Source organism: Argiope bruennichi, chromosome 1 (assembly GCF_947563725.1).
Source record: "Argiope bruennichi chromosome 1, qqArgBrue1.1, whole genome shotgun sequence".
In the NCBI taxonomy this organism is placed as follows: Eukaryota; Metazoa; Arthropoda; class Arachnida; order Araneae; family Araneidae; genus Argiope; species Argiope bruennichi.
The window spans coordinates 117,220,514-117,234,297 of record NC_079151.1 but is presented as its reverse complement, the minus strand read 5'-3'; the positions used below and the strand labels follow the sequence as shown (position 1 = coordinate 117,234,297).

Genomic DNA, 13,784 nt, shown 5'->3' with positions numbered 1-13,784 from the left:
AAACAGAGAAATATAGAGAAATTGTTCTTTAAAAAAAACGAATTATATTTTTGTAAACAGAGTAATTCATTCATATAATGAAAAAAAGAACTAATATGCATCTGTAATTTTCATGCCACATTGAAATAATCTTAAATCCTACTATTTTCTTTATGCATCATAAATTAACACATATTCAGACGATAAAAATTATTCTGGAATTATTCTCTTGTTTGAAAAACATTTGAAGTAAAATATAATTTCATAACAAAATTTGATTCAATTTTGATAATTCATTATTAGATTTTTGCAATCAAAAGAATTATGCATATGCTGTAATAAACATATATTTTGCTAATTTGGCATCACAGCTTGGTCTCTAGAAAATGCAGAAAGATATTTAAAAGTTATATACAGAATTTTTTATAAATATAATATTTGGTCCATGTGACAGTTTTTTTTTTTTGTTAAATTAAAATTCATATAACTGAAAATATATCATCCAACTGATTTATCTGCAGCACATTTGTATTTGCATTGCATGTACACTTTTAAAGTCATACGAAAGAATTTTTTTTTAATACTTCGAAAAAATTGAATTTTTTAACAACGCTCAGTTACTGCACAGATCTTTTAATAAATCTAAGTGTTACTCAACAGGTTTTGCTTTTTTTTAAATAACAACGGAGAATTTTTTTAGCAATATCGCACTCACGTTTCAAGCTATTTCAATTGTTCTTTGCATGATAATACATATTTTCGCTTTCGAATTTGCGCTTTGTTCGCTTTAGCGGCATTTATTTATATGCAAATACTTTTTAATTAATATTTAACTTCATCTTTATGTCAGAAGTGTATGTATAATCGTGTATATATTTCCATGTTTATAATTTTATTGTTGTAAATACAATAGCAATTTTGAAGTGAATTTTAGTACTTTATGAAATTATTGTCTCAATGCTATATTACATTCGTTTTGTTCAAGTTGATAATACAGATATAGTTGGCTTATTTTTCAATTAGTTTTATGCAAATATACTTTATACTATTTCTTATTTCAGAACTTTATAAACTTTATTTCAGAAGGATTTATTGAAAACAAATTTAATTTTAATCTCTTTTTTTCCACATCGTCAAAAAGCAAAAAAATCAGTAACGAATAATTTATTTCAAAGTTACTTAACTCATTTTATTGTTCAGCAAATATAAGCAAGACATATTCACAACATATTTTGCCATTTACATGTAAGAAATATTTAAATTCTAGCTTTAATGAAATTTTGAAAAATATTTTTGAATGCATGAAGAAAATCTTATCAAAAGTCTTCAGTGTAATGCAAATAACAATTTTATATAACCCTCAAGTGAAAGTTTATATGAAGTGAACACAAGTTGATGATGCAAGTATTAAGAATGACAGCAATGAGTACTTGTAAGAACTTTTCTTTTAAGAAATATAAGGCATCTAGTTTGATAATCAAGCACATTTGATACGATAGTACTGTATTCTTTTAGTGAATTCCTATGTAATTCCTTTTGCATAACGGTTTGCTGAGCGCAATCAGATGACAAATATATATATTCTGTATCCTCCTTTTTGGGACACTTTTTCATAAGCACTGCACATAACTCCGTTGTACTACCGTTCACTGTTTGTTCGACATATTCTCTTTTTGCTGTAAAAACAAAATAGTACTGTGCACTTGTGTGATGGCTTGTTTTATTGCTGGGTTGCTTTCCTCGCTGAATTGAAAGGTTTGTTTGTTAAAATCTGCCTTTATTAAGACAGTTTTCTTCCTACTGAATGTCGCTTCTATCATTCTTTCTAAAATTAGACAGTGCTATATGTGTTGAAGATTTGAGACATTTAATGAAAAATTGCAACATTTTTTTTCGTAAGGTAAAAATAATATATATATCATCTGGAAGTTAATTATAATTCATATCTAATGGTTTCAGATAAAAAGTTGCTTTGAAAGTGAAAGAAGAATGTTTTTAGTTTTTTTATTTAACTGTTAGCTCCATCAAAATATTTTTAAAACATTTTTTAATTATTTTTATAATCATTCGGAAACTAACGAAACTAATTTCTTTTTTTATGTGTTTTTTTTAATTATTTTAATAGTTATTCAGAAACTAACGAAACAAATTTATTTCTTGTGTGTGTGTGTGTGTGTGCGTGTGCGTGTGTGTGTGTTTTGCTTTTTTTTCGGTTCTGATTTTTTTTTTGTCTCATTACAATAGACTAATATAACTAGCATTTTAGCAAAGAAACAAGGTATTCTAATATTAATGATATTGTCAGATGCAAAAGATAAAATTATCTAACTAATCTAAAAAGATAAAATTAACTAACTTATCTGAAAAGATAAAATTAACTAACTAATCTGAATGAAAAATTAACTAACTAATCTGAAAAGATAAAATTAACGAACTAATCTGAATGAAAAATTAACTAACTAATCTGAAATTTTTCTTTTTTTTTAATTTACTTCACATTTAAGAAAATAAACATATATCTAATATTACAAAACACTCATTTTATTTTATATTTTTAAAATTGGTAAGTTTTGGAGCATTCGTTTATTAAGTCTATTTTCTCTTGCTGATTCAACGATCATAAAAAATGTTTTTAGAACATGCCAAGATTATTACTGAAGTAAAATGATATGAAGTGACATACAATAGAAGGAAACTGGCACTCGCTCATTTTGCTTAAAAGCGTCTGCTTGCCTGCGAATACTGAACTATATTCATAATTCTTTAAATGCTTCAGTTGTAAAATATATTATGATTTTCATAAATATAAGCTCTAATTATTCCACTTCAAATGTAATGAGATTTGGAAGAAATATTTTTCTTTTACTATAAATTAAAATTTTTCTAAAGTTTTAAAAATCATGCAAAACTAGTAATTTTCTCCCAACTAAAGTTTATATCGTTAATTTCTCCTTACAAGCATTATGTAATTCAATTTTATCATCGAAATTAATTTATTTTAAGAAATAATTTTCAGCTTTTTAAATTATAAAAAAAAAAAAAAATCTCTCACTTGATGTCCTTACGAAAGTGAAGCGAAAAAATAGCATATTAGATAGAATGAAAAATATGAGAATAAACACTAACAGATAACTAAACTAAACAATGTTTCAACTTCTTTCAATTCGAGGAAAGAACCAAGCTGTTCGGGGTACTGTAGTTAGGGGACAAGAAACACGTTGCGATCATATTTGAGTGGTGCTAATGATATATATTACTCGGTAATAGTTGAGAGCGAACTTTTTGGCATATTTTGAAGTATTACATGATTTATGTCGTATACAATTCCTATCTATTTTTATAATCAGGAAAAATTAATCGAGTTGGAATTGCACATATTTACCGTTTAGTGTATTCACATGAAAATAAAATGCCAGCACGCCTGATATACGCTTGTGTGTGTATCTGTCTTGATCTGCTTTGGAAGAGATACGAGTGCGGATAGTGTTTCGTCAAATATTGTTTTCTAATTTAAAAATAAATTTATTATTTTCGTTTTTGAATTCGGAGATAATGTGGAAACGAACTCATTTGTACTCGATCCGCTTTGTTTTTATCTTTCCACTCTCTTTTTGTTTCAAACTTTCTCGAATTCAATTTCTTTTGACTTCACTAGCTTTTAATCCGCACTTCGCAAGCTAATTCGCCGAGATATGTGTATCTGTTCCAAGTTGTACATGTGCTGCCATCTGGTGTCGTATTTATAAGCATAAGAACTTGACGTTGATGTTTCTTTAATTTTCGTGTAGTATTTCGAGAATGCCAAACTGTTCGTAACTTTTATTAAATTTTACATCAAGAGCTGAGAATAGTAAAAGATGGGATGTTATTTTTGCAGCCTGTAAAATGAATTTCTGTGAACAAGCAAGCTGAATCAATAAAAGTTATTATTTAAGGCAATTTGTTTTCTTTCATGTTTCTTCACATTCGCTAAAACGTTTACTCGTGGGTTGTTGTTGCTTTTTATTCATACAAGATCACCAATATAACATAAAAATGAAGCTTGAATATTTACAGTTAAAATGGGGGGAAAACATGTAAATGGAGAAAGGAAAATGAATTTTTATATTTTTAAAAATTCATCTAGACTAAAAAATATTCTAGAATTCAGATAGACTAAAATAGTTCTTATCCAGTAAAACCTAACCTTCTGGAGAAAACTAGTATATTATTACGCCCAATAAAATAGTCTTGAATATTATTTAATATATTTAAATTCTATTATTTCTCTACAAAGATTTCATTTTTAACCTTGGAATGTAACAAATATAATACTGGAATGGCTTTTAGTGGAAATATTACTGTCAATTTGGCTCTTGCTATAAGTTAGTCAATTTTAAGATAGTTTTCTCCATTTGAACATAGAAACAATACAAGAACAACTGTTATTCATTAAAATGCAAACAAGCATTACATAAATGATGGTTTCGCATACAATTTTGAGATCAAATATATAATATTCTTGTGTGGCTTCTTTATTCACTTAATCAATTCATTTATTAAAAAAAATTTGGCGATCCTCGATTTTTAAATCCTAAGATTGCTAATACCCTGGAGTTCAATCATATTCATAAAACTTGAAAGAATACTTAGTAATTTGGAAACAGTTGCCACCAAATTGGGGTGCTTTTTCTCAACTGATTTTAGATCTATAAATAGTATAACTAAAGAGGAAGTATTTCACCCTCTTTCTACAGCAGTAGAATCTCAAATGAAGTGGTACAACACAAAGTTTCAATTTCTGAACTAAATGTAAGTAGTATATATTCTTTACAATAATGATTTATAATTGAAAAGAAAGATATTTTATTTCTGTAATTCTGGACTCGTAGAAACAGGTGTTAATATTTCAGCAATGATACACATGTTAATATTTCAGCTGCTTTCTATGCGCTGTCAGTATTAGTTTTTAATAATAATAATTTAATTGATAAAAAAATCTACAGATATATTTAATGAAGACCTACGAAATGATTCGGAATCTGTCGTCTGAAAAAATCTCTGAAAAGAGAACCTTGAATATTTGTTTCCCAAATCTTTTATCCAAACTTTTAAAAAGTGTAAAAATTTAAATCATTTTAATCTGAGGAAAATAGAGCATGAAGAATAAATAGCTTAGCTATTCTATCTTTTACTGCCCGTACAACAAAATATTTTTTTCATATAGAACAGATTTTATAGGCGATTAATGTTTCGTACTTTTTCGAACGAAACTACATGAAATGCGTAACTAAGATAAATAGCACAATCAGTGTAGTATTTTTTTTTTCGTCATCACCATATAAATACAAACATTCTGTACTCTCACTGCTCTTTTAATTATTACGATATTAAACACAAAATTAGGGGATTTTTATAGCAAAAAAAATTATAAAAGAAAATATTATTTTTCAGAATTAGATTCGTAACAGAAATTACTATCAAAGAAGATGAATATTAACTTTATTTTATATTAAAAATTTTCAAGTGCAATACAAAAGAAACTTTAACTGATATATTGAGCATTAACATAAATCATTTTTTTCCCTCAAAATTTTGAAAATTTTAGAGCAGTTGTTTTGTTTTCCTTGTTATCGGTGTAGCAAACAGCCAAAATATGAAGGACGCGAAGAATAAACTTCTGAAAGCATACATTGAGGCATACAGGACCATATAATCACTGGAAAATTCCCTCCGTATCGCCATATCCAGGAGAAAGTACAAAGGACATCTCAAAAGTTCCAATAAGGCTCCCCAAGAACTGCAGAGGAAAAAAATTTTTTAATTATAGTGTTATTTTTATGAATAATATTCAAGTTGAGTTTAAAACAGCTGGGCTGGTCTCCCCAAAGCATTCTCGCATACTCTCTAATAAACTTGTTATACCAGAGAACGCCTTACATGGCATTGGCATGAAATTTTAACTTCTGGCATAAAGTAAACCTTTTTACTGAACCTATCGCGTAATGTTTGGCGAGTTATTTGGCGATTTATCCGTGGCATGCATTAATAGTATCCAAAAATAGAATTTTTGTTTTAGGCACGTTTTTCTCAATTGATTAAAATAAAAATTTGTCCCAAAACTGTACTTACAGCTTCAAAATTCCATATAAAATTTGACATACTTAAGTTGATGTATTTTTAATTATTGCCTTTACATATTTCTTAAAGTACAGACAGTCAACCCATAGTTGGATTTGGCTCAGACCCCTGACAGGTACCTACACTATAGATATCAAATCTGTGTGACAAATTATATCTATGTAGCTCTGTTCATTTTGCAATTATCGTGTTAGTTTATATTCGAAAAGCCGGACAGATGGACTCCTTCTGAATTGATTTTACACAAAATTTAATAGAACCCTCAAATTTGGTGTAGACCGTAAACCAAACTTCGACCGCCTAGCTCAAAGCGTTTTTGAGTTATTTTTGTCACAGTCAGTCAGACAGACATTTTCTAAAAATGTGTTTTTCATACTCAGTGGGGTCTAAAAAGTGAAGATTCGTCAAAATTTCGAGTTGGTCTAAAAATTGAAAATTCGTCAAAATTTCAAGGTGATTTTTTTTTGTCAATTACTATACATTTTCTATACTGTATATACGAGAAAGTAAAAGTGAGGGGTCAAACTTTAACAAGATAGTATGTACCTAAAGAAAAATTTTTCATCTGATTATTAGAAAAGAAAGTAATGCTATTACAAAGAATTTATTCGCTTAGAAGCTGTGTTTGCGTATACTCAAAAGGATTGCTTTGATTGCTATTCTGCAGTTGTAGAAGAAATCCAGGTTCATTTGTTGTAGCTCTCTCAGTAATTAGGGGCCATAATTTTTTAAAATGACGTGCAAAATTTGCAGAAAGGAAAGAAATTCGTCTGCTTGCGTTTTATCTATATGTTGCAAAATATGGGCTCCAGTGATAAGGTACATAGTACGGCCATTAATTTTTTTTTACAACTGGAACATGAAAATGTTTCCACAATGTATATGGAGACAGTTAACAGTTTGGCCAAACTGCGAATCGTACTTTTAGTATGCCACTGTGGGTGGAATTTCTGAAATCGCTGAATGCCAATACTCGTAAGATATCCAACATATACGACAAATGATTGGAATGTCTCTTAACTGGAGTTCATTCAATGATTTCCGAGGATAGCACTTCCACCGGTTGTCACTCAGAAATGAGGATGAGAAATTTCCAGTATGGTGGTTGATTTTCATCACCCAGTTGGGTACAGAAATGGTGGATGTCGCCTACCCCCCATCGATGACAGGATGTACACGGACAGGATTATACAGTGGTAGGTGATGGCCCTTAGAACTCAACCATAGTGCCCGCCAGGGTTGCTGTCTGAGCAGTCCGATCATTCAGAATTTTCCGTGTGCCATCGGGCAGGTCGGAGAAACGGATTTAAGGTTAAGATTTCTGAAAATAGCACCCAAGCTTCATTTGAGGCACTCAACATCTGATAAGAGCTCGTCACAAGAATTTTATTTCATTGCTGCGTAAGGGCGAATCATGTCTGGTCTAACCGAGAGAATTCGTTAATCTTCTATTATCAGTTCTAAGCTCTATCACTCTGGCGATCGTTGATGTTAATCATAACTGTCATTATTTCTTATTAAATATCTTTATTCTATAGCTCCTAAGCCTTTTTTGTTACTATTATTTTGACGTACCTCACCGGCTTTCCATTAAGAGTTTTCTACCCGCCTTGTATTTAATTTCTAACTCGGAAATCTATAACTAAAAATGTTTTTCTTCATTAAAGTTTATCCAGTCTTTTTCTCATTCCGAACAATAAATATTATATAAATCAACTGCATTTAAAAATTTATATTCATTCATGTTTTTCTTAGTAAGTGCATATTTATATCACATATTTTAATAAGGTTAATTGTTAACGGTTAATTTAACACGATAACTACAAAACGAAGAGAGCTAGACAAATAAAATTCTGTACGCAAAATTAGCATCCATAGTCTAGATATCTTTGAAATTTTAAGACAAATCCAACAAGGGATTGACCTTCTATCGGTCTTGAATTTCACAAACATTTATACGCGATAACTCAAATACGCAGTGACTTTAATATATCAAATTTGGTATGGGATTTTCTAACTACGAGTGTAGTTTTGCGCCAAATTTTGGCTTGAATTGGTTGGTAAAAAGGCGTTGAAAACACAAATTCGATTTTCGGATATTATTAGGTACATATCAGGGAATAATCGCCAAAATACTCGCTTCGGTCGAATAGATTCAGTAAGAATGCTGAGTTCGAGCCAAAGGTTGATATTTCTTTATTATATGCCAATGAAATGCAAGGCGTTCTCTGGAATAACACCTTTATTAGAGAGTATGATAGAAAGTTTTGGAGGGAACACACCCACTGATTTTCTTGATAAAAATGAGGTACAAATGTTTTTTGAATTCTCTTTAATTCTTCAGTCAAGGAACCAGAGTTACAAATGGCATATACAACTATCTTAAAGAATCTTAGAAATGTCGTAAGAAAATAGAATAAAGAATATAAGAGAGATGGCTCTTTGAAAACCTTTGTTTCCAAGAAAAAGAAGGGCGAAGTTGTCCCTTCAAATCGTACTCTGGAATTATTGAAATTTAGATAAAGGTGGTAATTTTGAAAGGAGATCAAAAAAATGATATCTACTATCGCAAATTTCAAGTTATCATGTGAAAGCATCATCATTTTTAAGTCATTATTTGTCTTAATTCATTTAAGTCATTAACCAAGTTAAACCGGTTTGAAACAATCACGAGACTTCTCTATCAGTCTCTATCCCTTTCTCTATCTCTCTCTCTCTCTCTCATTTGTTTAAACTTTCACTTGCAATTTTTCTAGCTGGCAAACAAAGTTTTGGAGCTCGACCGATTTTGAGATGAAAAAAATACCCATCATTTTTCTAAATATCGACACATGCGTTATCTGATAGTCTCGTGATTGTTTCGAACCGGTTTAAACTAGTTAATGACTTAAATTAATTAAGACAATTCGAAATAATTCAGAGAATGTATAATTTGGAAATCAAATTGTAACTTTAGTCGGCGATAAATCGCCAAATGTGACAAACTTCTGCATTATTTTCTAATAACCTAATTTTAATTAGTTGAAATTATCCCTGAACCAACAATCTTTATCGATTAAACAAACAATATTTTAATTTGTTTGATTTATTTTTAAAAAACGTTGCGCGAGTAAGGCAATAACACTGTGATTTCCAAGGGAAATACTACAACAGCAGACGATAGATAATTCAAAAGCTATACAGTGAAAGCCGACTCCAAAATAAAACTACATTAGCAGACGATAGATAATGGAAAAAGTATACTGTGAAAGCCGACTCCAAAATAAAACTACATTAGAGAGATAGATATTTCAAAAGCTATACTGTAAAAGCCGACTCCAAAATACAAAAAAGAGATAAATCGCCAATTTGTTGCCTACTCATTTTGAGGCTTCAACAATTTGTTGCCTTCAAAACGCTTCAAAAACCCCAAGCCAAAACAACATCATGTTCTCACATGATAAAAAAAGTTCCACGAACTTGGGTATTAAACCTTTAGGATGAACGTAGAATCTATGCCTTCAAAAAAGAAAGATAGTTCTACATGTTGAATATTGTGATTGCCTACAACAACTCAGATTATTCACTTTAGTTTCAAGTTCAAAGTAAAATAATATAGCATGAATGGAAACATACCTGAGGTCTAACAAACATCCAATCGAAATAGTTGTCAATATGATATAAAGGCTGCTAATGAATGTGATCCAGTTTGGGATTTTCTGAAAAAAAAAGAAAGCATAAATTAATTGCAACGCATTTCTCAACAAATTGTCTTCGGAACCTTAATCTAACGTCTTCATGAATTTATAAACAACTTGCACTAATGGGTGATCGCCTCATTTCCATAAATCCTTCGGCACAAAATAAATACCATTGTTACGTTCCAGAATGCTACTGTTCATTTCAGGATCCCGAGCTAGCACTTTTCGATTATTGTACTTCACTAAGGGGTGGTATGTAGAAAATGAGCAATTATTTGCCTCCTAATTCTGCGAATAATCTGATTTCACTCTTTTGTTGAATGTACCTTCCTCTTTTCATCCCCTTATTTGAAGAAATAAATGCCCCCTAACGCATGCGCAAAAGCGTGGAAGGTTTTCGAATCCGCGAATGAATAATATGAGATGGGATGGGAATCTGGTTACATACTAGTTGATAGCATAATCGTAAATATCTATCTTCAACATTTCATGAACATCGCTGTCTTCGATGGATGCTTTTGGAAGGATTTGTCATATGTAATTGTTTCATAATTCAAGAAAACTCAGGAGGATTCGTATTTGACCTTTTGACCTGCCTCTAAGCTCCCACTGGTTTTCCAAAGCAAATTTTTCCAGAACATGATGCTTCGGATATTCGAACTTTTCTGTCTCCATATCACCATGAAATTTATCATTCCCAATCTATTACCTACTTTATTATAATAATTAAAGTTTAATATGATTAAAGTTTTTGTTTTGCATTACAAATAAAAAGATATTATTTTGCATTTTCCCATTTTATTTAATGTCTTGTGTTTTAACAATTTGCTAAAATATTTTATACCGATTCCTCCCTTTTAACTTTCTTGCATACGTGCTATACAAAAAATTATACGTAGTATAGAGAGTAGAAAGTATATATTTCTATACGTAATATAGAAAGTATACGTAGTATTTCTTGTATACGTAGTATAGAGAAAGTACAATTTTTAACTCGAGATTTTAAAGAATTCCACGTCTCAAACCTTTTCGAGTTCGAAAAACACAATTTTGGAAAATGTTTCATCTGTCTCTCTGCTTGTGACAAAGATAACTCAAAATCGCTTTGAGCTAGACGGTTGAAATTTGGCATGCGGCCTTTTCGTCAAATTCGCAGATTTCTATCAAATTTTTAGTAAAATCTGTTTAGAAGAAGTTGGTCTGTCTGGTTGTTCGAATATAAAATAACAGGATAACAACAAAATTAAGAGATCTAGATAGTTAAGATTCGGTACACAGATTTAACAACTATAGTATAGACACCTGCCAAATTTTGAACGAAATCAAACGAAGGAATGACCATCTGTCTGTTTGTATTGAAAAACGCAATGATTTAAATTTATCAAATTTGGTATGGCATTTTGTAATTACAGTGCATTTCTGTGTCAAAATGTTGTCTGAATCGATTCAGAAAAACGAAAAACGCTCCTAAAACACAAATTCATATTTTAGATACTATTAACACATGGCAGGGATTAATCGCCAAATCTCTCACCAAGGATCATACGATAGATTCAGTAAAAATGGTAAATTCTCGCCAAAAGGTGATATTGCATAACTATTGTACACCAGTGCTATGCAGGGCGTTCTCTGGCATGTCAAGTTTATTACAGAGTAAGCGAGAAAGTTTTGGGGAAACCACGCCCGCTGGTTGAATTAGTTATTTCTCTTTTGCGATTTTTTGTCATTAATTCATGTAAACTACAATAACATTACTGCTTTTCTTAATAATCGACTCATTTGTTTTGAAATTATTAAAGTTTTTTGTCATGTTTATAACAGGAACTCTTATCAACTTGTTATACAGTCACATAAGAACTTTGAGAATAAAAGACCAAATATTTTTTTAATATTACTTATTACAAGGTATAGTTATACTTTATTCTGTTTCTTTCTGCTAAAAGGTTAAAGTTTCATTAAACCATTCCTTTGTTTGGAATTAATAAGAGGATATATTTGGATGAACTTTGTAATTTTGGACAGACAAATGATGAATACAAATTTGAAAGAAAGAAAGAAAAATAAATCTAGCATTTCGGATTTCATTATTAATCATTTTTGATTATATTCAAATCAAGCTATTATTTTCAGCTTTTTCAATTTACTTCATGGCTAAATCAGAGCCACAATATTGCATATTTTTAATCTAAGATTAATTTAAAATGAGTAAGCAATAATAATCGAAAATATGAATAATGATTCTTTAATAAGTTCTTCTGTGAAGAGAATGAAATCTTTTCTTTTATATAAGTGGTTCTCGAGTACAAAGAACAGAAAATCTCTTCTATTTCTTCTATTTTTAATTGAAAAAAATGACCATATAATAAGCACAGAAATATAAGGAATGGATCTCCCTAATTGAAATCGTAGATAGAAGATGAAGGCGTCATCTCAATTGGCTAACTACTTTAGGTTTCCCATTACATTAAATGTGAGGGATAGTGCCTGTGATTATTGTACCCACAAGTCGTAAATCTATCAAAATAAGAAGTTTAAAAATAGCTGAATAAAACGTAAGGAAAAGTTGCCAAAAAAATCTTTATTTAAGGTTTTAGCAACCACTAATTACGGCGCACCAACTTGTCACCAAAGATTGATTATAATTTAAATAAGAAAATATAAATAAACAAGCTGAAAAGTCTCCTCGAAACGTTCTTGTATATTTTTCAATGCAGGTTTTATCCATCCCCGCATAAACCCACCCACCCGGGGGGGGGGGGGAAGGGCACCTCGAAATGAAAATGAGATGCTTCCAGTATGGTGGTTGGATCTCGCCACTCTGGAGGGTACACATAAAGGTGGGAGATCTGGCTCCTCCCATCGATGACGGGACGTACTTTCTTCGAGAAGGGTTGTAACGTGGCCGGTGATGGCCCTTAGGACTCAACCACAGTTCCCACCAGTGTTGCTGTTGCTGCGGTACGGTCATTTAGTTTTCTTTATCCGTGTGCCTTCGGGTGGGTAGGAGAGTCAGTGATATGACTCCACCCACCCACCCCTCATATAATTGGATAAAGCTGCGAATGCCTTGTAAGACATCGGTGAGTAATAATTACGAAATATCGATCTTTAGCGTGGAATCTGGCATTTTTACAGTAATGTACAGATAAGTATTTTGGACGCCTTTTTTGTCAACGGATTAAAACAAAAATTTGACTCCAAACTACAGCTGTGGTCGCATACCATTTTTTTAAAAATTTAAATCTTTTCTTTTCTGAGCTATTGGTTTACATGCATGCGTAAGTAAAGACCGATTGATGCTCAATCCTTTGACAGAGTTGGCTCAAAATGTCATTGGAATCTATGGCTTATTGTCATAGGAATCTATGACTAAACCTGCGTACTTAATTTTATTAATCAAGCTCATTTCTTTCTTTAGTTATGGAGTTCCCTTATGCACGAACTACAGGACAGACAGATTTCCTATGAATGCGATTTTTTCAAAAATTGACAGAAATCTGCACATTTGATTTAAAGACCTTATACCAAATTTTAACCGTCTAAGAGCTTTTGAGTTATCTTTGTCATAGACAGATAAGCGGACGATTTAATCGTAAAGTCCATATATCGTTTGTTCGTTAACGGATATTTGACCCTAAGTCCATATACTAAATTTCAACAGTCTAGCTGAAGGCGTTTGTAAATTATCATGCTCACAGACAGATAGACAGACATATGCCAAAAATATGCCTTTCGAACTCAAAGAGGTCTCAAACGCGGAAGTTCATCAAAATCTACGGTCCCAAATTTTTTTGGCGATTTTTCGACGTGAGAAAGTAAAAAGTGAGAACATAAATAAGAAAATTTTAATCCAATATTTAATGTAGTCTGGGAGATTACCTATTGAAAGCATTTTTAATTTTACAGAAAGTTTAAAACTTTAAATGACTCACAATATTTTTTAACAATTAAATATATTTTTAAAAAGTAAAAAGGATATCAGTTTTCAAACGACAGTCGATTAGT

At 30.9% G+C, this 13,784-nt stretch overlaps 1 protein-coding gene across 1 annotated transcript in view; it reads right to left on the bottom strand.

The window, feature by feature from the left end:
• Nucleotides 1-5,478: 5,478 nt before the first annotated feature.
• The window catches only part of LOC129969425 (alkylglycerol monooxygenase-like), a 39,230-nt gene continuing 30,924 nt past the window's right edge, over nt 5,479-13,784 (bottom strand). Inside the window, exons 10-11 of the mRNA XM_056083996.1 lie at nt 9,715-9,797; nt 5,479-5,758 (exon numbers count right to left, since the gene is read on the bottom strand). Of these exons, the coding sequence (XP_055939971.1) occupies nt 5,563-5,758; nt 9,715-9,797 (279 nt within the window). The 3' untranslated portion in view covers nt 5,479-5,562. The remainder of the gene's footprint in view (nt 5,759-9,714; nt 9,798-13,784) is intronic.